This window comes from Equus przewalskii, chromosome 5 (genome assembly GCF_037783145.1).
Source record: "Equus przewalskii isolate Varuska chromosome 5, EquPr2, whole genome shotgun sequence".
NCBI lineage: Eukaryota > Metazoa > Chordata > Mammalia > Perissodactyla > Equidae > Equus > Equus przewalskii.
Window position 1 is genome coordinate 44139426 of NC_091835.1, and position 21618 is coordinate 44161043.

Consider the following 21618-nt stretch of genomic DNA (forward strand, 5'->3'; position numbering starts at 1 on the left):
GCCACACAAACAGATTAACTCGCAACAAATGTGTATCCATCCCTGGTTCTACCCTGGCTGTCACAGGGAAGACTGGGACCAGGAACAGCTAATTTTTGCCCTGATTTATTAGCATCTTGTATAATTTCTATTCCAAAGCATAAATGTGGAACCATGAGAGAACGTCCAAAGGCGATTCTTCTATTTAAGTGAAGTGGTGCTTTGAAAGGTGTGGTTAGCCATCTGAATTCCCCAAAGACATCAATGACTGTTGAGACCGAGACTACATTTCCTGCTCTAATTCTTGCCATGGAACGATCAGCTCTGAATCTACCTTCATGTCCACCTGCAAGGGCCTTTGTGGAGGAGGGAATCTATGGGACCTACACCAGGGATCTCCTCTCTGTGGCTTCAAGGACACAAACTCTGATTTTACCGATTTTATACAGTGGTATACTATATAAAGTTTCATGTTAAAAAAATGTTTCTGCTTAAAATTTTGTCATACAATAACCAATGACATCTGAGAGAAAAGAAGTGCAGGATATAGACAAGTCCTAGAGATGAGTCCAAATTTAGTTGTTCCACTTACCGTGTGACTGTGCACAAGCTCCTTAACTTATATCTGAGTTTCAATTTCCTCTTCTATAAAGTGGGGATATCTGTGAAAGTTCTCAGCACATGTGAGTTCAGGTCCTATTCCCCTTTCCTTAAGAATAGAGGGTCCCATGCAGCAGGCCTTACCATATGAAACCAGTTCAAAGTAAGAAACCATCAAACAGGACATGCTGTGGAAGACCTATGGATATCGATTTCTCACTGATGTGTGTGTATGTTGTGTGTTTCCATTATCTGAAAGAGACTGTTCCCCTTTTTGGGGGATAACAGGAATGACCGAGATGGAGAAATTATGTTCCACTGCATAGGCAGGCTTGAGGAACAGGACTGACTGCTTCAGGGCTGCCCCAGGTGGGTCAGCCGAGAAAAGAAGCAGGAATTGGGCCAAGTGCCTGGGACTACAGTCAGGAAGGAAAGAGTCCATGGGACCAGCCTGGACCAGGACCATCTGGGCCTGGCAGGAGCACTGGTTCATTGCCCACCTCGTTCCAGTCCCAACCAAAGGCAATGTGCCTAAGGCTCTTCAGGAAACATCTCGGCTATTAAAATCTTCCAATTGATATAGAAATCCAGATTCAGGACCTCAGTTCCCTCAGAGCACCTGAGCAGTTTCTTACCCCAATTCAGGTTAGAGTCTAACAGTGTAGTTCTTAGTAATTTCTTTTATATTAACATAATTTTACTAGTTTTTCATTTTATAACCTTTCTTTCACAAACATGATGAGATAAACCTGAATCTTTGGGTATCAGAAGATATTTTTTCCTGGTGTCCCCTCCACCAAAAAAAGAATGAGGACTTCCCATAAAACTAAGCTCAGAGCACTGGCTTCTGCAGCTTCTTTCCAGCCCTCAATTCCAAGGACAGAAAAGAGCAAAGAAGCCAGGAAAGAAGGCTGAGAGGAGGTGTAGGAGTAGCCACTGGACATAGAACCCTTCTCCGGGAGTCGCCTATGGAAACCACAGCTTTTTGAGTGGTGGTTGTTTTGTTGTTTTATGTTTTGTTCTAAAGAAGGAAAAGAAGATCTAAGGAAGGGTGGTAGAATGGTAACTACCTTCACCTCTCAATTCATTGCTAGGGGCCCTTTACACAACTTTACACAGATCTCTAACTAGACTAAGTTAAAGGGATGCCCTTTGGGAAAAACTAAATGTCACGGTATAAAATCAAAGCCTCTGGGAAAGCAGCACCGCGGGTTTTGGGGTATAATTTTGCCCCAGGAGATCAATAAGACTAGCTCTAGGGATAAATGAGGCAAGCTGCAAACCGTTCTTTACATTGGACGTTCCTGGATGGCAGAGGATACATCTAGGATTCTCTTTGAATATCCAATTCTTAAAGTAGACACTTGAAATGTTTATTGAACGAACATTGTCTTCTACTCATAAACAAGCAGTCTTTATATAAACCTCTTTATTGAGTTTGTACGACTTTTAGTATTGTTCCAGCCTCCTTATGTAAGCACTGCGAAGAGAGTGAGAAGATTCAGTCCTAGTGAGATGTCCATCCAACCCCCAATGCAGCCTCTTCAATTTAATTGGAGAAAACAAGTGAATCTCAAATCTTTCTATAAATTTTCTTAGGAAAAAGTATGAAAGGAAGACTTTTAAGTGACTGGAGTGCCTCTTAAGTGGGGGAAGGGAAAGAGATAAAATTCAGTGGTCATGTTTGATAAGCAGTACAAGACTGCAATCTTTGGGATAAGGAAACCCACTGGCTCTTTACTTGGGGACAATTCTCCAATGGCAGTGCAGTGAGCCAGGAGCCAAACAGAGCAAGTTAGTCCAGCTGAGCTAAGGAGGCAAAGATCAGAGTTCAGGGCACTGGAAATGGCTGGAATTTCTAAAGAAAGCCACCAGAGTGGAGGAATTTGTGCAGAATGGCCACAGAAATCCATAAGTGAATCCACTCAGTTTACATAAGGCAACATCACCCAATGCTTACCACAGAGTGACTGCTACAAGGTGAGACTGCTACAAGCTACTGGTAGCTGTGCAGGGGGACATTAGAAGTCCAGTGCAGCAAAAGTGAAGAGACCTGTTTAACACCTTCTAATACCTTGGGCACCCAGCTGAGACACAAAAATCCTGGTAATTTGTCCAAAAAAGGGGTATGCCTTAGAAATAAGGACTTCACAGTAAAAGCTACTCTTGACAGGTACAGACAAAGCCTAAAAGCAAGCTCTGACAAGATTTTCAGAGGAGAGAGAGTTCGTAGGCAGAGTCCTATCAAGTAAGAAGACCCTGTAAAGTACATTAAGCTTGCCATGATCCATCCTAACAAAGAATAAAACCAAAGCTATACAAATTCAAAGTGATCAGCCAGTATAGAATTGCTTGCTAGAACAAGGATGAATGTCTTCAAAGGAAGATAACATATTCTAAAGTATCTAAAACGTATCATCCACAAAGTCAAGCATATAATAAAAAATTAATACATATGCAAAGAAAGAGGAAAATAGGACCACTAGTGGGAGAGAAAAAAAGCAATCAATAGAAGCTAAGCCTGAGATGGCCCAAATGTTGGATTTAGCCTTTATGTACTATAGAAATAAAAGAAAGTTGTTCAAAGAACCAAAGGGAAATCTTATTTTAATGAGTGAACAGAAAGTCTCAACAGAGAAATAGAAGCTATGTAAAAGAACTAAATGTAAATTCTAGAACTTAGAAAATACAGTAAATGAAAAGAAAAATTCTCTGGGTTGACTTAACAGCATAGTAGAAAACAGATCACAGGAGGGGGAGAAAAGGGCTGGTGAAACTGAAGACATATTAACATAAATTTTCCAATCTGAAGAATGGGGGAAAAGATTTTTAAAATATTAACAGAGATTCAGGGATCTTTGGGATGATATCAAGACTCCTTGAGTTGAGGACACAAAGCTTAGAGTGTGGTAAGGGCAAGGGAGCTAAAGTTCACAGCAGAGAGTAATAGAGAGGAGAGAGCTGCACGAAGAGCAAGCTTGGGAGATCTGCATAGGGTCCCCACGGAGTCTTATGGTGAGTATGGATCAGTGCATGTGTATGAGAAAACTGGACAAGGCTGAGGAAAGAACCACCGGAAAGGATTAGAGGAACAATTCTCAGAGCTCACATAGGGCCAGGAATAGTTCTTATTACCACCTGGCAGAATGGAAAACATAATCCATGGAACAACAGGTTGGATATTCAGAAGGGGTTTGCCTCAACAGAGGGACAAAATTAGCTCTAATGTAAGTGCTATGCTGGTTCCACCTGCAAAGCTTAAAGGCAAGATCCGAAAGGATCAAATTCTTTCCAAGTAACTTAACAGCACCCCAAAACAAAGCACAATGACATAGGAATACAAAAGTGTCCAGCACCTAACAAGGTAAAATTCACAATGTCTTCTATCCAATTAAAAATTACCAGACATACAAAGAAGCAACAAAATAAAACCCATACTGAAAAAACAAAATCAATGAAACTAACCTAGAAGTTATGAAGATGAAAGAATTAATAAACAAACATTAATATAGATATTTTAACTGTATTCCATATGACTGATAAAGTTGAAGAAATACTGAGCAAGTTAAATAGAAACATGGAAGATGTTAAAAAAGTCAAACTTCCAGAGATGTAAACTCTAAGGTCTGAGATGAAAAATATCATGGTAGAGATTAAAAGCAGATTAGAAATCGCAGAAGAAAAAGTAGTGAACTTGAAGACAGCAATGGAAACTACCCAAAATGAAATAGAGAGAAAAAAAGATTGGGTAAAAAATTAACAGAGCATCAGTGAGCTTGGGAAAACTTCAAATGGCCTAATACATAGGACATTGGCGTTTCCCAAGGAAGGAACAGAAAAAAATGAAGTAATAATGGCTGAAATGGTACCAAATTTAATAAAAACTATAATCCCACAGTTCCAGAAACTCAATGAATACCAAGAACAAGAAATAAGAAGAAAACTATACGAAGACCACACCGCAATCAAGTGGCTTAACACCAGTGAAGAGATCTCCACTTTGGCAGCAGCAGAAGGTGACTCTGGTTTCTAGTTTTTTCCCCTACATTTTCAAAACCAACATCATTCATGCCCTCAGAGGAACCAGCATCGACTGTTCAGAATCCTCTCTTCAGGCTCTCTGTCTCAGCTTTATAGGGGATCTCTCCTCTGTGCTCCTGAGGGATCAGCACCAACACCAGACAGTGCCTCCTCTTCAAGGGTGTGGTCCAAGCTTTTTAGGACCCTTCCTCCAGGCTTCCAAATGCTGGTAACTCCAAACCTTCTTTGCTCCCCTAGCCCAAGGTGTGGGAGCTGCTTCCTATTATTACTACTTCCGTGATGGTTCAGTGTTCTCTTTTTGCCTGTTTAACCAATTCTTTATATTAAATGCTGTATAATTAACAGAGAAAGATGATTGCATTTTGTTAGCTAAAAGCATAAACATTTTTTATTGTGGTATGGAATTTCAAATATGTATAGAAGAGTAAGTATAGTAGCTAAGTAGCCAGAGTTGGAATGGGTTAGTTATTGAGCTATTCTCTCAGTTTCAAACCCATTACTTTATTTTCATCTTTTTGATTTGGGGCTTTGCCAGGTGGGTGTCCAAAAGATTCTGCCCCAAGAGTGTGCTACAAGGAGACAGAAAGCTAGGGGGAGAGAAGGGACTTGCTTTCTCCTGTTTTACTTCCTGTTTCTGTCAGCTTCACCCTAATAATGGTTCTTCACTCTATAAGTAGGAACTGATTCCCAGTAGGTTCCTGTGACCCATTTGTGTTTCCCCACACTCCTGGAAGCAGCCTGTGTCCTCTCAGAAATTCGAGTACCAGCTGGCTGGCATGCTCTCCTCAGAGATCTGAGTCTCAGCTCCATGGATTTGCTGAACTGTTTTCTTAGCTGAATTCTTTTCTGAATTCCTGGCCACAGCACCAGCTAGGCAGTGCCCCCTTCTCAGAGGTTTGTTTACGAGCTGTGGGGTCTTTCCTCCAACTCCTAGGTACCAGTGACCAAACTCCTCAAATGCCTGGATCCAAATTCTGTAGTAAGTCTCCCTCAAGCTTTTCAATTCTGTTCATCCCAACACTTCTCTCTGTCCCCATAGCTCTTAGGGAGGTAACTGCTTCCTGCAATTACTATCTCTGTGATATTTCCTTTGGAATTTTATAGCATAAAGATACACTTACAAATTATATCAATTTTTAAAATATCAGAAATGCTACATTACACATGGGTTATTCTAACTTTTCTATCTTATTTTCTTTTGTCTTATCCCTACGTTTTCAGAGGTTTTCAATAATGGCTAAGTTCTAAATGTGTGTCAGAGGTTATGAAATGGAAAAGATCTACAGTAGTTCTTTATCACTCTCATGTTTGCTTCACTTTGTCCACGGGGCAATGTTACAGAGAGACTGAGACATGGAAGACAAGAGACCCCACATCCCTCATGCTTTGGGGAAAGTCAGCCTCTAAAAAGCTAAGTCTCCTCATCAGTAAAATACAACTCAGAGATTTACTGTAGACATCTAATAAAGCAGCTATGTGGAAGCACTTAGTAATCACAAGTGCTGTGTAAATTTGTTTTTACTGCTGTGACCAGATGGTAGAAGGAAAAGATGATGAAATAAGAGAGGTGGAAAGAAGAGAAACAACTGAAGAAAGTATTCCAGAGTGGTTTCTACCCACTCAGTAATACACTGGAAATCAGTTAAAGGAAAAAAAAGGAGTGGGCCTCTGTTTTTCCCATTCCACTCAACCCTGATCCCCAGTCTACATACCAGAGATCCTTTATGCCAATGAGACGGAAGCCATTTATTAACATACAGCAAATACTGTTTATTGCAGACTTTCCAGCTGACTCATGTGAAAAAGGCACTATGAAAATTAATGAATCTAGATAATCTCTCTAAATGGATTTATGTTAAAATATACAACATTCTTACATAACATCTGCTTTATATATGTGAAATAATATAACATTTAATGACAAAAGTCGTGTTTCCAAAAATAACATTTGTTGAAGGTTAAGTATCTTTCTTTTCTCTATCTAGAATCTTTCACAGGATTAAAATATGTGTAAATTAAGTGTTTCTTATTACCAGAAAAACTTGACACAGATAAACACATAAAATGGTCTCAATTTCCTTTTAACTACTTATATCAATATTCAGAACTGAGGCCTTCATTAAGCAAAATACTGTAACGCACACCAATGCAGGCTACTTCCTGTGACAGATTTTGAATGTATATGACCTCTTTTCCACTTGTGCTTTCTCATATATAAGAACACAGCATAGATAATAAGCAGAATATAAACTAAATCAAAATACAAGCTATACAAGGAATTGTGATCAACAGAGCCACGACAAATAAAATGTCTTGGGAATGCTCCCTAGGTTTATATTTCCACATCCAAGGCCTTGTTGTATTTTACAGTTCATTAAATGTTTAAAATTTTTAAGCTGTTGGCATTAAGAACTTTAAATAAATCTAAATATTCCATCATTGAGTATGTCAAAGAAGCAATCTAAGTAAGCAGAGGCAGCCTAAAGGAAGCTACACCCTGAAGGACAGACACCATCATCACAGGCAAAACTGAAATTGTTGAGATTTTAAGTCATGGGCAATATCTTTGCTTTGTTGCCATAAACATGGGCAATATCTTTGTTTCGTTGCAACAAATAAATTTACCACTGTCAAAAAATGCCTGATTATGCATTGAGATGGAAATGAAATATTTAATCCAATAGACGAAACTTCACCTTGGTAAAGTAGGCAAAATATTTCCCAAGGTCAAAAGATTCTCTTTAAAATTTTTCAGTTTTAATAAAAATAATGGGCCCAGAAGCAAGTCCTCTGCTGACTTATGTTTGCATTGTTTTTTTTATGGCAATAAGTTAAGTATCCCAAGAAATAAGAATCTCACATTCCCTTCATGGCTTCTTAAAACAAAGCACGTTGGAATAATGCCAAGAATAATGGAGTTTAAAAACAAACAAATAAACAAATTAGTGACTGCTTCCCTCATCAAAAGATTCCACTCCTGAATCGCTAGCAGCGGCACTGATTTTTTCCTGTCGTCTTCGCATGATTTCTTGCAACTCGGAGCTGCCACTGCTGTCCTGAAAAATAAACATGGTTCAGATGAGATGGTTACTGGTTTGTGCAGCTGCAAGTCATGGAATGAAACGGCTCAGGGTAAACATCCTTTGTGTTCTTATACCTAAAAACTGATGCTTCTAGACTTCACTAACGTATCACATTAATAATCTTTTCATTTGTAAAGTATCTTAAGGTAATTCATTCACCAGGCCTTCCATTTAAACATGATAAAGATAAAACAGTAATGCAAATGGAATGCTCTAGACTCCCTGGGTGAAAGAAGATATGTGTATAATAAGCATAATAAGATGGTAAATTATCAAAGGACCCTCTTTAGTCAAGCAAGATAACTTATCTGCCTTTAGGGGATTCTAAATCAGGCCCAAACACTGGGCTCAGAATACACCAAGTTTAGCTCATACAGTTCTGATCCTCTGATATCATGTTGGCTTTTCTCCTTTCCAAGCTCTGCCTATAATCCCTGTGCAGCCTCCTTAGTCCACTCTCATCAACGGGAATCTCTGGGAACACAGGTGAATCATCTCAAAGATGAACTAGATGCAAGAGAAGGATGTGGTGGGAAGGTGGCTGAGGAAGACGAAGAATCTCAGGCAGTAAGTCTCTGCCTCAGTTCATATCCAGAGGAACAGGAGCAAGAGATCCGGAGGAAGTGGGTGGTGAGGGCAAATGACAATAATGGGGAGTCTGGACCGAAGGAATTCAAAAATGTTAAGAATATAGAACTTTCTATCATATCCTTAAGAAGTAATCTATATACCCTCACTAAAATTAGAATGCGTAATGGTAACAAAACTGCCTCAGAAAAGATATAATCCTTATTCACATTCAATATACAGAAAACCTAATATAGAATCCCCAAGACCAATGTTGTAGGACAAATTTCCAAGGGAAATATAACTTCTCCTGACTGAGAATAGTTATGGGGTTGTATGCATGAAGCTATTTTACTGAGTTAACTGCTGAATTTATATAATATACCTGCTAGAGATAATTATGTATCAATTTCACACCAAAGCCTTTACCCTTTCATTTGAGTCCAAGTATAATTTTCATGAAAGCTATTAAGAGCTGTGAGATGTAACAGTTGGAAACTACCACTTACACAGCCCATTTCAAGTAGATCAGGATAGTGGAAGCTTAAGTATCTCCAATCTAGAAAACACTTACTCTCCTGCTTTCATACACACAACTATGACTACATAATTCCTCTTCAGGGCTCCCTATTTTTGATGATCCTTACCTAATATTTTTCCTCTGATTGTTTAGATGCGTAACCAGGCCTAAGACAAAGAGCCAGGGTTTTAAGACCTTATACCCTCTAACCTATTAGAATCTCCCACTAAATATTAAGGACAGGCAAAAGAATTCTGGCCTCCTAAGGCAATGATTCACTCAGAAGTGAATGTCCATTACTGTATCAAAAATAAAATTCTTACAGAAGTAGTCAACGCATATAAAACAAGAACATTAGGGTTTTTATTAAATGTCCAAAAGTGTATGAAGCTCAAGCTCCGTGTTACATGAGCATTTATAACAAATTAATGTCCATGCAAATGGTCATTGATGGTCTTCAGGGACAAATGACAAAAGCTGAGTCAAACTTAATTCAGCTCGTATGAAAGGGAAATTCACCAATACGGACATAAACACTTGTCTCCAGAGCTTTCAATTTGCAGTCTACACTCTCAACTAATGAAGAAAAACACAACCCTAGGCTGACAAGTCATACCTCCAATGCAGCCTTTTGTACGGTGATTTGACTAAAGACTCTAGCCCCTTCAGGGCAGACTGTCTTCAGTTCGTCTTTATTGAGAGAGAAAAGTTGTGCACCATTTAATACTCCAAGACTATTGACAGTCCTGAAAAAACAAAAGAAGGAAAAAGAAACAGAGCATTAAAAAGAGCATCTAGAATAAACAGAAGAGAAAAATTCACAGTCCTGCTATAACCTCTTTTTTTCTAGGTGCTCCATACACTGGAACTCTTAAAACGATACTACAGTACTTAGGGCAATGACAAGGGACTTGTATGATGATGACTTTGAGGCTATAGAAGATGACTGATTATGAAGATCAAAAATGAGCCAATTGGGTTTAGTATCATTACTGTTGTGTACCAATTCTTTGAAATTTGGTGTTTCATAGAAGGAATAGATAACTTTCTAGTAACCAGGCAATTGCCTAACCAGTGTACCTCATTTTTCAGTCCTGCTGGGTAAGTGAGTTTATAATATGTCAAGTTCTCTTGAATATGTATTATTCAAATAATTCATTGTATCAAATACAAAAAAATGTTTACAAATTTTTAGATTATACATAAATAGAATCTTTACTGTGGGTTTACTAAAGGAAAAGCTCTATTAGATTATAATCTATGATAGGTAATGTTATCTATTTTTTATTTGCCTGAGAATCTAGATTGGGCAGCAGAAGGAAAGATTCTGCTATATGTCCTATATGGTCTGAGGAGTCTAGCTAAGACCATACTGCTACCCCGGGTCACCTGATGAGGAAGCAAGCAAGCTACCAGGCTGCGAAGCTGCTGACAGTTTGCTTTAGGGACCAATGATGAACAGACACGACCCCCTGGAAAATGAGGTGCCATCAATTGATAGTCACTTCTGCTTCTCCTAATTCCTTTTTAGTGAAAATAGTGATAGCCATTTCCCAAGCACAAACGAATGCTGGTTGGGCTCTTATAGGTTCTTTTTTTCTTTTGGTGGGGAAGATTGGCCCTCAGCTAACATCTGTTGCCTATCTTCTTTTTGATTTTTCTCCCCAAAGCCCCAGTACATAGTTGTATACCCTAGTTGTAAGTCCTTCTAGTTTTTCTGTGTGGGATGCCACCGAAGCATGGCTTGATGAGTGCTGTGTAGGTCTGTGCCTAGGATTGGAACTAGTGAACCCCAGGCTGCCTAAGCGGAGTTTGCTAACTTAACTGCTATGCCACCAGGCCGGCCCCTGGGCTCTTATATTTTCTAAGAATCATTTGTAACTTCTTAGTGACCAAATAGAAAACAATGCATGTTTTACACACAGAATTATAACATATTCCCAGAAAGACTTACACAGGGTTGAACCCCTTTGACTGTAACCACGTCTTCACATCCTCTGGTGTGGAGTCATAAGTGATATTGACAGCTGGCACATTCTGCCGTGGCACGGGGAACTTCTTCTGAGCACTCCGACCAATGGTCAGTCTGTGGATGAGCTCATCCTGCACTTCCTCCATCTGAGATTTCCTTCCTAGACACCAACATGGAGTAGGTTATTTTTGAAAATCTCTAACATATGTCACTTTCTCTAGAACCCCAAAGCCAATAATCCTCTGATCCCAACAGGACTTACAATCGAGTGTTCCCACCACCTTTCCTCACTTTCATCCTCATCCAATATAAATTCCATGATCAATTATTAAAATCACTCCCTGGCTCTTCTCTCTCTTCATTGTGCTCATCTGGCAAAACCCCAACCCTGTTAGATCTAACTTTCTGCTTCTTCTGTGCCTGCACCTGCACACTGAAGACAACACAACAATGCTGAATGATCTCATGTTAAATTCATGAATGGGAACCTCAACTGGGCTGTGAACGCTCCCTGACAAGCATACTACATTTCCTTAGGCCACTGGTTCTCCACTGGGGGAAATTTTGACTTCAGGGGTCATCTGGTAATGGCTGGAGACACTTTTTGATGTCACGACTTGGCAGGGTGTGGGGGTGGAGGGAGAAGGATGCTGCTATCCTGTAGTGGGTAGATGCCTGGGATGCACAAAATATTCTACAACACACAGGTCTGTCTCCTACAACAGAGAATTATCCGGCCCCAAATGTCAACAGGACTCGGGTTGAGAAATCTTGCCCTAGACCATATAACTGCCCACTTTCCTATACAAGTATTTAATATCTTCTTTCTTTGCAAACCTCCAATGCCTATTCCTCAATCCTTACCCTGAGCTGATGATCTTACTTTCCGAATTTCTGAATAAAATAAAGAAATTAGAAGAGAGCCTCCATGAGCTCCCCTAACAGTTCTCCTCACTTTCCCCGTACTCTCTGCCTTCCAGCCTTCCTAATACATTAGAGATGACCTGTTTCCATGCTTCACCTTTGCACTAGACGCCATGTTCTCTGTCTATTTAAATACTTTCACAGTAATTTCTCCCCTACTTATCGTATGTTATCAGTTTTCCTCTTTTACTGAATCATTTCATTGGCATACAAACATGCTATTATTTTATTATTTCTCTCACCTTTAAATAAGCCCTTTTTTGACTCCACAGCTCCTCCCAGCTACTGCCCATTTATCTGCTCCCCTTTCAGTGAAACCCTGTGAAAGCTGTCTATGCTAGCTGATTCCAATTCCCACTCTCTGATTCTCTCTTAAATTCATTTCAATCAGGCTTTTGGCCCCATCCCTCCACTACATTTTGCTAAACTCCTATGGTCAATTCCCAGTCATTGTCTCATTCAACCTATCGGCAACATGCGAAGAAGGCTATCCCTCCTAGAAACCCTTTGTGCCTTGTGGCCTCAGGGACACCACACTCTTCTGTCTCAATGCCCTCTCCTTCTCAGTAACCTTTTCTGAATCTTCTCATAGTGCTCCAGGCATATTCCTTGGATCTCTTCTCTGCCTGCACTCACTCCATCAATGATCATTGGTCTCATGGCTTTAAATGCCATTGAAAAGCTGATGACTACCAACATTATTTCTCCAGTCCAGACTGCTCCTCAGAACTCTAGACCTATATATGTAACTGTCTACTTGATATATTCATTTGGAGGTCTATCAGGTATCTCAAATAGAATATGTCTCAATCTGAACTGCTTATCTTCTTCCTGAAGCTTGCTTCTATGCTAGATTTCCCAACTTAGTGGTAATTCTGTTTTTCCAGTTCTCCTGGCAAAACACCATGGAGCTATGCTTGATTCCCCTTTGTCCTAGATTACATCCAATTCATCAGCAAATCCTGTTAGTCTTATCATCAAAACATACCAAAAATCCAACCACTTCATTCCATTTTTCTGTTAGCAGCTTGGTCTGAGCCACCAGCCTATTCACACGTCTCCCTGCTTCTACTCTCCACTCCTCCACCCTGCTCTTCATTCTTTTCTCAATACGACAGCTCAAGAGATCCTTTTCAAACGTAAGTCAGAAAGTGCAACTCTTCTGCTCAAAACCTTCCCACAGGATCCAAGTTCCTCCCAGTAAAAGGCCTTAGATGACCTCCACCTCTCTGAGCAACTCCACTGCTCTCCCGGATCCCTCTAGTCTAGTTCACAGTGGCTTCCTTGGTGCTCTTCAAATTGAAGAGCCTTTGCCTGGAATGTCTCCCTCCACATATCCACATCGTTCACTCTTCTTCTCCTTTAGATTTCCCCTATTTAAAATTACTATCCTCCCCTCCACAACATGGCTTTATTATTCTCCAAACTACCTAATTCCTTCTAATATTCTTTACCAACTTAATTTTTATTTATCTGCTTTCATTCAAGTATATGCCTGAGGAGAAAAGGGATTTCTACCTGCTTTGTTTGCTTTACCTTAAACACCTGAAACAGTCTAGGGATTCAATTACTATTCATTGAATAAATGAATGAATGAGGCATTCTGAGTTTTTCACTAAGACAGACTTTGAAAGCACCATGTACCAATCCCTAAAATAACTAGGTAAGAAAATGGAGGCCAAAAGAGGAGACATGATCTGTCAAAATCACCTTGTTAATTAATAGTAGAATTTAGCTAGAACTACGTTTTCTCACTTTGAGCTCACAGCTGTTTTATGACTAAAGTCATTAAAACTACCTTTGATTAACTTGTCCAGTATCCTTTCTCCCCTATCCATTTTATGCTTATGGGAAAGATGCACATACCTTTATGAGAAAAATGGGAAAGAAATGAATGTATGTGAAAGGGAATAATGTGTTTGTATATTTAAAATATATATATACGTACACACACAGACACAGACACATTATTTGTGTATCACCTTCAAGGATTAAGTAAAAAGAACTATATAGTAATCGAATTACTAATTAACTTGACCAGTGGCGATGATCTGGTCACTAATGGAGCTTTTTGTGACCATTGTTCCATGATCTTTCTTTTTCAGGAAGAGTGTTTTTGAAAGCCTTTGGTACTTCTGGGAAATAAGTGAAAGTGTGAAATAATCAGATCGTGTTAATTCAGTATAATTTTTTCTAATGCCTCAGTGTTCAGGAGACCTTTTGAAGAAGTCAAAAGAAAGAGAAATAGGAAAAAGTAAGGGAGGGATGAGGGGTGGGAGAGTGGGAGGGAGAAAGAATGAGGGGGCTAGAGAGAGTGAGAGGGAATATTATTGATTATGAAATTTAAGTAATACACTATATGCATTTCATTAGTTAACTCTTTTAAATCACTACGTCAGACTGCCATATAGCATATGAGTACATCTCAAAGGAATACAAAAGAAAAAGTATCACCACACTAAAAGATTTATCTTCTCATCTACTGACTCAGCCACTGCATGATCATCTCTAGTCCAGCATAATCTTCTTCCAGAGAATACAAAAACCTCTTCTAATGTGCTCCTGGCTTTTGGTTTCCATTTGCAATGTTCTAGCCGCAACAACAAACCAGACTAACTTTACACCTCTTTCTAAAATGGCACTTCAGATTACAAAAGATTCAACTCAGATAAAAGGACTAACATTTCAAAGGAAATGGAAGAAATGCAAAACAACTAAAGCATTGGTATCTTCAAAAGTGACAAGAGGAGAAGCTTTCCGAATTCTGCGACAAGTCAGTTTGAATAGCTTATATGACACATGGCTCCAAGCAGCCAGTCTGAATAGACCACGCACAGTTACACGCAGCAAAAGGAGTCTGTCTGGCTCTTGCTACTTGCTACAATTTAAAAACAGGCATATCAACTTTTTTCCCTTGTTCAGGGCTCTCTGGTAACATTTTTATGAGTGAGTATTCACTTTACAGTGCTTTCCATTTTATTTTTATCATAAGTCTAGGCAGTAAGCAGAGAATGTAGGTAGCATAATAGGTATATTTTAAAAGAAATCTGGCTATCAATAAAGAAACACGTCTATTTTGGTTCTAAAAGACTGTTGAGAAGCCCCAACATTCATTCAGAAAAAAAGTTCTCCAAAAAAGTGCTCAAGAAAAAGCTATCAAGAAAATATTTGTCATAAACCAATGTTACCTCCATAAAAAATTAATTTAAGAAAGAAAATACTTGTTTTATAAAAAGAAATATATTTATTTAACATCAAAGTATATTTCTGAAATATCTTTAAAAGGAACTTTAAGTAAATGCAAAATTTTATTATTTTAAGGAAACAAGTACATGTGTTAATTTGGGGAGAGACGTTTATGTTTTATACACTAATGTCACCATTTTACTTATGAAAAACAGACTTGAAAATGATGAGTCACAATTATCAGGAGAGTTCTGTGTCTTTAAAATATTCTAACTATGCCTCTTTCCCATTAGGTTATTCTTAGTTCCTTAGCCTAGGACAAAGAACAAGCTGTTCCAACCCACAGATATGTTCCGAATGGGGGCTGGATGCCTATGAACTCTGATCCTAGGCCTGGAAAAAGAGTGCCACAGTGTCAAAGATTACTGTGCTGACGTATTGAAGGAGGGACATGTTATAAACTTGTGGCAAGAATGAAGAAAGAACAGTCATTTCTAGGGGGAAAATTTTCCTTAGGGAAATCAGTAAAAACATTTATAGAACTTTCTCTTCTCAAAACTAAGTCTTTAGTGTCGTTGAAAAAAATAAAAGTATCTTTTAAAAATATACACAAATATTTTTAAAAATTTAGTAGCATACTATATTTAAACACACACACGCATTATTAAACACACACATACAACTGTTTTTGCTACACAGAAAGAGTTGTTAATTTTTCGCAAACTTCATTTTTCCACTGGTTCTTTTGGTAAGGTCAAGATCTGGATAAGAAGGTGATTTAAATTGGCCACACTTCAGGACAGTAAGTAATGTATAAAAGTAGACTTGCACTTATGCATTTAACCAGAATTTCTAGGACATTTAAATAGCAATAGTTTCTGTGTCTTCTTTTTTTAAATATTTTCATTTATCAAGACTGACCACAACAGAAAAGATGTGAGTATGATTTACTGAAATGATAAAAACAGTAAGGTGAAAATGGGAGTGAAAGATTCAAAAATTTGGTTTTGAACTTGAATCTCAAGCATCCAGTCTCACCTATAAAGTTAATAGTTCAATACATGTATCTGGATATCAGAGATGAGATCTGATAAGAAGACAAATTTAGGAGTCATTCCTTTTCCAACAATACAGATAGTATTGAAAGAAAATGGAAACATGCTGATCATCTAAAAATCATCTAAACGTAAAAAAGTATGTTTATATGGATATAAGAATTCAGAATTGGGCCCTAGGAGAGGTCATATTGAGAGAATGAAAGATATCCTTTACATACAGACAGACAGACAGACAGACACACACACACACACACACCCCCACACACATACACACCCTTTATATACTTTTATCATATTGAGGAACTATCTTCCTGGCTCTAGTTTTCCAAGAATTTTTAGATACCAAGTATAAGTACAGCAAAGTAATTTTATAATACTTAAAAATAACATAATTTGATGAATAAACAGACTAGCCATATTAGGTAAAACAAAATAAAAGTTATCTTAGAATTACTTTTAGTTTTCAAATTATCTACACTGCTCTTCCCTAGTACTAAGAAGGATAATCCAAAGTTGGCCATCACATATTTTCTTTTAGCTTCTTTAAATCTGGTTTTCATAAAACCATTCATATGAAAAATCAAATTTAAGTTAATGAAAATACAAAGTCTAAAATTACATGAAATCTGAATTTGGAGGGCAAATTTGAAACTGCTATTGGCAGGTTGATTATACTAAGCTAGTGTGATTGTGTTTATGTATAGGAGAATAGCAAATATGAGGAAGAGCACCAGGAAAACTATGATGATGATACTGATGATGACAGCAGCAAGTATTTATTGACTGCTTGTACTGTGTCCTATTAGTCAAAATCAACCAGGGTTTTGCAACCTTAGCACCACTGACATTTTGGACCGGATAGTTCTGTTGTTAGCGGGGCGCTGTCCTGTTCATTGTAGGACATTGCTAAACACCTCTAGCTTTTACCTATTAGATGCCAGTAGCATCCACCCAATTGTGATCAAAATATGTCTCCAGACAATACCAAATGTCCCTGGGACTGAGGGTAAGATCACCCCTGGCTGAGAATGACTGATCTAATCCCATGAAGTAGACACTATTATTTTCCCCCACTTTTCAGATATTGAGGTATAGAGAGAATTATTAAATTGTTGAAGGTCACATGGCCAGTAAGTGATGTTTCCCTATACATACAAACTCAAGTATGTCTGGTTCCAGGGTCTACACTCGGTCACCACAATATGCTGGAATATGTGTAGAAATACACACATTAGAGAGCAGAGAGAATTTCCTATTTCTCAGGATTACTTGGAGGATGAGAAACTAGGTGAAAAATCTTTGCAATCCATGAAGTATGATGCAAGTATAAAGAATATTTATTATCAGTAGAATCAATAATAAACAACATTTTACTTAGCAGTGCTTTTAACTTGCAGAAAAAACTGTATATTTTTTGCCTCCCTGGGAAACTTACGGTCCACCGGAAGTTGTTTGTGTCTCTGGCTATCTCGCACAATACTGGAACCACTGTCACTGGAGTTGCTGTTCTGACGGGTTACATTTGCTGGGACCTTTGACACAGGAACTGGTGCTGGAGTGGAAGGTGGAAGGGGAACAGGAACAGGAGCTGGTGTTGGAGGAGGTGATGGGGCAGAGGGAGTATCAGTTGGTCTTGGACCATACTCCATCCTTTGTTTCTATAAAAAGACGAATGATTAATTTGAAACTGTAAAAATATAAACCTAGGCTAGGAAAAAACAAATTATACTTTGACAGGACCTTGTTGGCAGTTTATTTGTAAACTTACTTGCAAATCCACAGCAAATTTATGTGCGTATACACACACACACATCTCTCCAATCCTATATGATATAATGATCATTAAAAATCATCTTTTAAATATTCTACATATTTGTTCAAAATCAAAATGTAAATTAAGGAGTCAAAAGGATACACCAATAGCAAATAGTAGGATGAATAACAGTAATAAATGTCAAAAAAAACTAGATTTGAACTTGGAATCACACAAGACCAGGATAGGTCAAAAGATTTATGATTATTTTATAATTTTCACTAACAATAACTTCTAATTGCATTGGAAGTCTAAGTATCAATAACACAAAGCATTACTTACTTATTTTAAATGTATGCTATATTCAAACGTATTTTTAATTATGCTGTTTCCAAGTAATTTGTCAAGAAGAGGGGCAACATTTCACTAGATAAAAGAACTATGCTTTAAAATAAACAAGTAATTCAAAAATGTTAACTTTTTCAATTTATAACCCTTTCTGCCATCATCTTAATGCTAATTTCTTAAAATTAGAAATCTTCCCTGTTAAAATGGGAATGTTGCGGTGGACAGCAGTGACAGTAATGGTATGGTCTTTAAATGTTTATGACTAAACTCAAAAGAATATGTTAGAAAAAAGTCCATGTGGGGACTTGACTTTGCTAGAATACACAATAGCTTTCAGTAACTTTTTTTCCTGAGAAAGATTCACCCTAAGCTAACATCCTTTGCCAATCTTCCTCTTTTTTCACTTGAGGAAAATCAGCCCTGAGCTAACATCTGTGCCAATCTTCTTCCATTTTGTATATGGGACACCATTACAGTATGGCTGATGAGTGGTGTAGGTCTGCATCTGGGATCTGAACCTGTGACCCCGGTTGCCAAAGCAGAGCTTACTGAACTTAGCCATTACACCACAGGGCCAGCCCTGGGTAATTTTTAATCATGATTGTTAGGCTATTACAAAATAGTATTTGTGCATATTCTGTATTAAACTACAAATAGTTAAAACTGTAAACAAAATAATTTTAACTACTAGATATCTGCATTGTAACAAGTTCCAAATTCTCAAAAGGCACTTTTTCTTTCTTTTTTTTTTTTTGGTAGAATCAAAGATACAGAGCAATGACTTATAATTTAGGCAAAGTTTAGATACTGCACTGGCATGATTTTAATTATTCTACAATTCAGGATTAGCAGATAAAATGCAAAAAGTACGCCTTTTGGTAATCTGGTCTTTTGGTTCGAACAGTACTTACTTTTCATTTCTAAATTGGCCCAAATATAAGGTAATATTGATTTTAAAAGAGGCCTCCCCAATTTCCACAGAGACCAAAAACATGAAAGTACACACCACACAGACATACCACTTTTTAATTAAATCACTACTCAGAAAACAGCACACCAACCATCATCATAGTGGCCTTCACAGCAAATGAGTAACACCTGTGGAAACTAGTGTGGGAAAGAGCCCTAGATGTTTTCTGTCTCTTTAAAAGCTACCACTCACCAGCCAGTGGGGTGGACAAGGTGGGAAGGGCAGAAAGCAGGGATGGAAGTGGAACTGAAAGAAGTTTTTATAAGGCTGCCAGATACGGGAAGGAACGGGATGAAAGGGAGGGGAGAGGCAGAGAGGAAGGGAAGGAACAAGGGGTTAAGATTCATAGGGTGAGCCACGGAGTTAGACGGGAGAGAAAGAGAGACAGCTGCCCCTTGAGCATCCAGGACCTAGAAACATTTCTGATATATTCAATAATATATTAGCATTTAATATCATTACTATTATTCCCCACAAAACAATGTTCCTATATTTGGGCCAATAAAATATTTAAAGCAATCAAAATACAGCAAACATCACCAAAATGTAACACTTAGCACACACCAAAGCCATCTGATTAAAGTATATGCAATGTTCCCTTGAAAAGAATGTCCTTTGCACATAATTTCATGAAGGGCTAGTGAATTCTCACAGCAGGATTTCAAAAGTGTCACAGTTTACTGTTTTTAAAGCTTAAAGAAGCAAACAAAAAATACTATCAGCTCTGCATTTCATGATGACTCACATTTTCTGCTTTCATAAAAACACGAACAGCTAGTGTTCTGCTATCCATCAAATAATAATGTGAAAAACTGAGTATGGTTGTGTTATTGTTACATTAGAGACTGAAGACAGGCGCACCAAATCTTCTGTGCCTCATTTCATTCATCTGTCATTGCTCTATAATGCAGCTTTATCAGGATAACCTAACAGAATAATAGGCTTAGATATATACTTGATTAAAGTAAAGAGAAACCATATGAAAATTTTTCATGAATTATGTCATACATTTTATCTACTTGCATATTGTCCCCTTTTCTTGATCTCTCTTGCTGCCTCATGCTTCCCACCCCTGGAATGGAAAGGGGGGAAAGTGCCTTCCTCAAATCATTACAACCTGTCTGAAACAGCAATCCAGGCAGCTTTTCCGTGGAAACTGATGTCATTCTTGGTGTGGAGGAAACAGAATCTGCATTGACTCTTGACACTTTTCTATGTCCCTCCCTATCTGCCTCACTCTCCTTTACCTACCACCCAATTACAGCTCTTCCCTTCGTTATTTCTGTCCCTTGGCTACGTTTGGTTGAAGGTAGAGAATTGATGATTCCAATGCACCCTCAACTTATGGAAAGTCTTGGAGGGCAGAACTAACTCCTGAACTTTCTTCTCCCAAACGAAGGGTGCTGAAGCTCCAAATCCAATAATGACATCTTGACCAACTCTCCCTGTTTCCCAGGACTTCCCAGTTCCAGCACTGAAAATCCCTCCAAACCCCTCAGTTGTGAGCAAACTGGAATGACTGGTCACCTTGCTGTGGACCTACTTTTGTACCCTAACTGTCACTTCCTAACCCTTGCCTTTTATCTCCCACAAATATATTTAAAGTTCTTTCTCTTTTTGGCTTTTTCTCTTTCTGTGAAAGAAGTCAGAATTACTAGACCCCATGGAAAATGTTCTCTCCTATTGATAATTAAGTTGGAATGAGTCACTTTTCTTTAGCCATTAAAGCTGAGTAGAAATTCTCAAGGATTAAAGAAAGTTATTTAGAGATTAAGTTCCTGATTTGTAAGATACTGCTTCAGCGGGGAAATTATGCAAGCAAGCCCAACAAAGCCATTAAAATTGCACTGTTCTTAAAAATTTAACCTACATGTTTTTCCTCTAAATTTAGTCTCTTTGGAATTCTGCAAATGAAAACTAGGCACAGCTGGAACATTTGGAGGGCATTCAGTCCAGAGATTGAATCCAAAAGATTATATTAAAAAGCAGTGCCATGAGAGAACAAATATGGGTTACCTCTGACAGCTCGCCAAGTAATTGCTATTAGAAAATGGAGCAAATCACATCAAATGAGAAAATTAATAGAGAAGATGGAACTAAAATAATATCAATTATGCTTTACATCAAATATCAGAAAAACATGAGCAAATTAGTTTTTGACAGTAAAATTACCTGCCCACAAATCAACCGGTGAAGGAGCTTGTAAGCTTGTAAATATGTAATTAATTTCCATCACTCTTATCTAGCCATGGAAAACTAATTATATAGACTCACACTACAGTATAAACAGTGTAGACTATTTCAGTAACTATATGTATATTATTGTGTTTTTAAAATATTAAGATATAGGCTCATCTCATTCTTATAGCTTAAAAAGAACACAACTAGAGCTCATTAAATGTAAGGCAAATTCTTCTTCTTACAAAAGGAAATATATATTATGGTGTGTTTTAGTGAGATAAACTAATAAGCAGTCTAAACAAATACAGAAAATTTTATAATTTTAAAAATTATTTCAAATTTTAAAAGTTTTTAAATTTTATCATTCTGCACATGTGAATGTGGGACAGTAGTTTATATACATATATATGTATATATATATAAAGAGAGAGTGGGT

At 37.9% G+C, this 21618-nt stretch overlaps 1 protein-coding gene and 1 long non-coding RNA gene across 20 annotated transcripts in view; one reads left to right on the plus strand and one right to left on the minus strand.

The window, feature by feature from the left end:
* The first annotated feature begins 3285 nt into the window (after nt 1-3285).
* LOC139083355 (uncharacterized) lies at nt 3286-4962 on the plus strand. The gene is made up of 2 exons (XR_011539999.1): nt 3286-3594; nt 4478-4962. It is a non-coding gene; the product is annotated as an uncharacterized lncRNA (long non-coding RNA).
* Nucleotides 4963-6365: 1403 nt separating this feature from the next.
* The window catches only part of EPS8 (EGFR pathway substrate 8, signaling adaptor), a 171371-nt gene continuing 156118 nt past the window's right edge, over nt 6366-21618 (minus strand). For all 19 annotated transcript variants that reach the window (XM_070619197.1, XM_070619204.1, XM_070619190.1 and 16 more), the window contains 4 exons: nt 17366-17588; nt 10745-10922; nt 9407-9536; nt 6366-7676 (listed from right to left, as the gene is read on the minus strand). In XM_070619197.1, the coding sequence (XP_070475298.1) occupies nt 7563-7676; nt 9407-9536; nt 10745-10922; nt 17366-17588 (645 nt within the window). In that variant the 3' untranslated portion in view covers nt 6366-7562. The remainder of the gene's footprint in view (nt 7677-9406; nt 9537-10744; nt 10923-17365; nt 17589-21618) is intronic.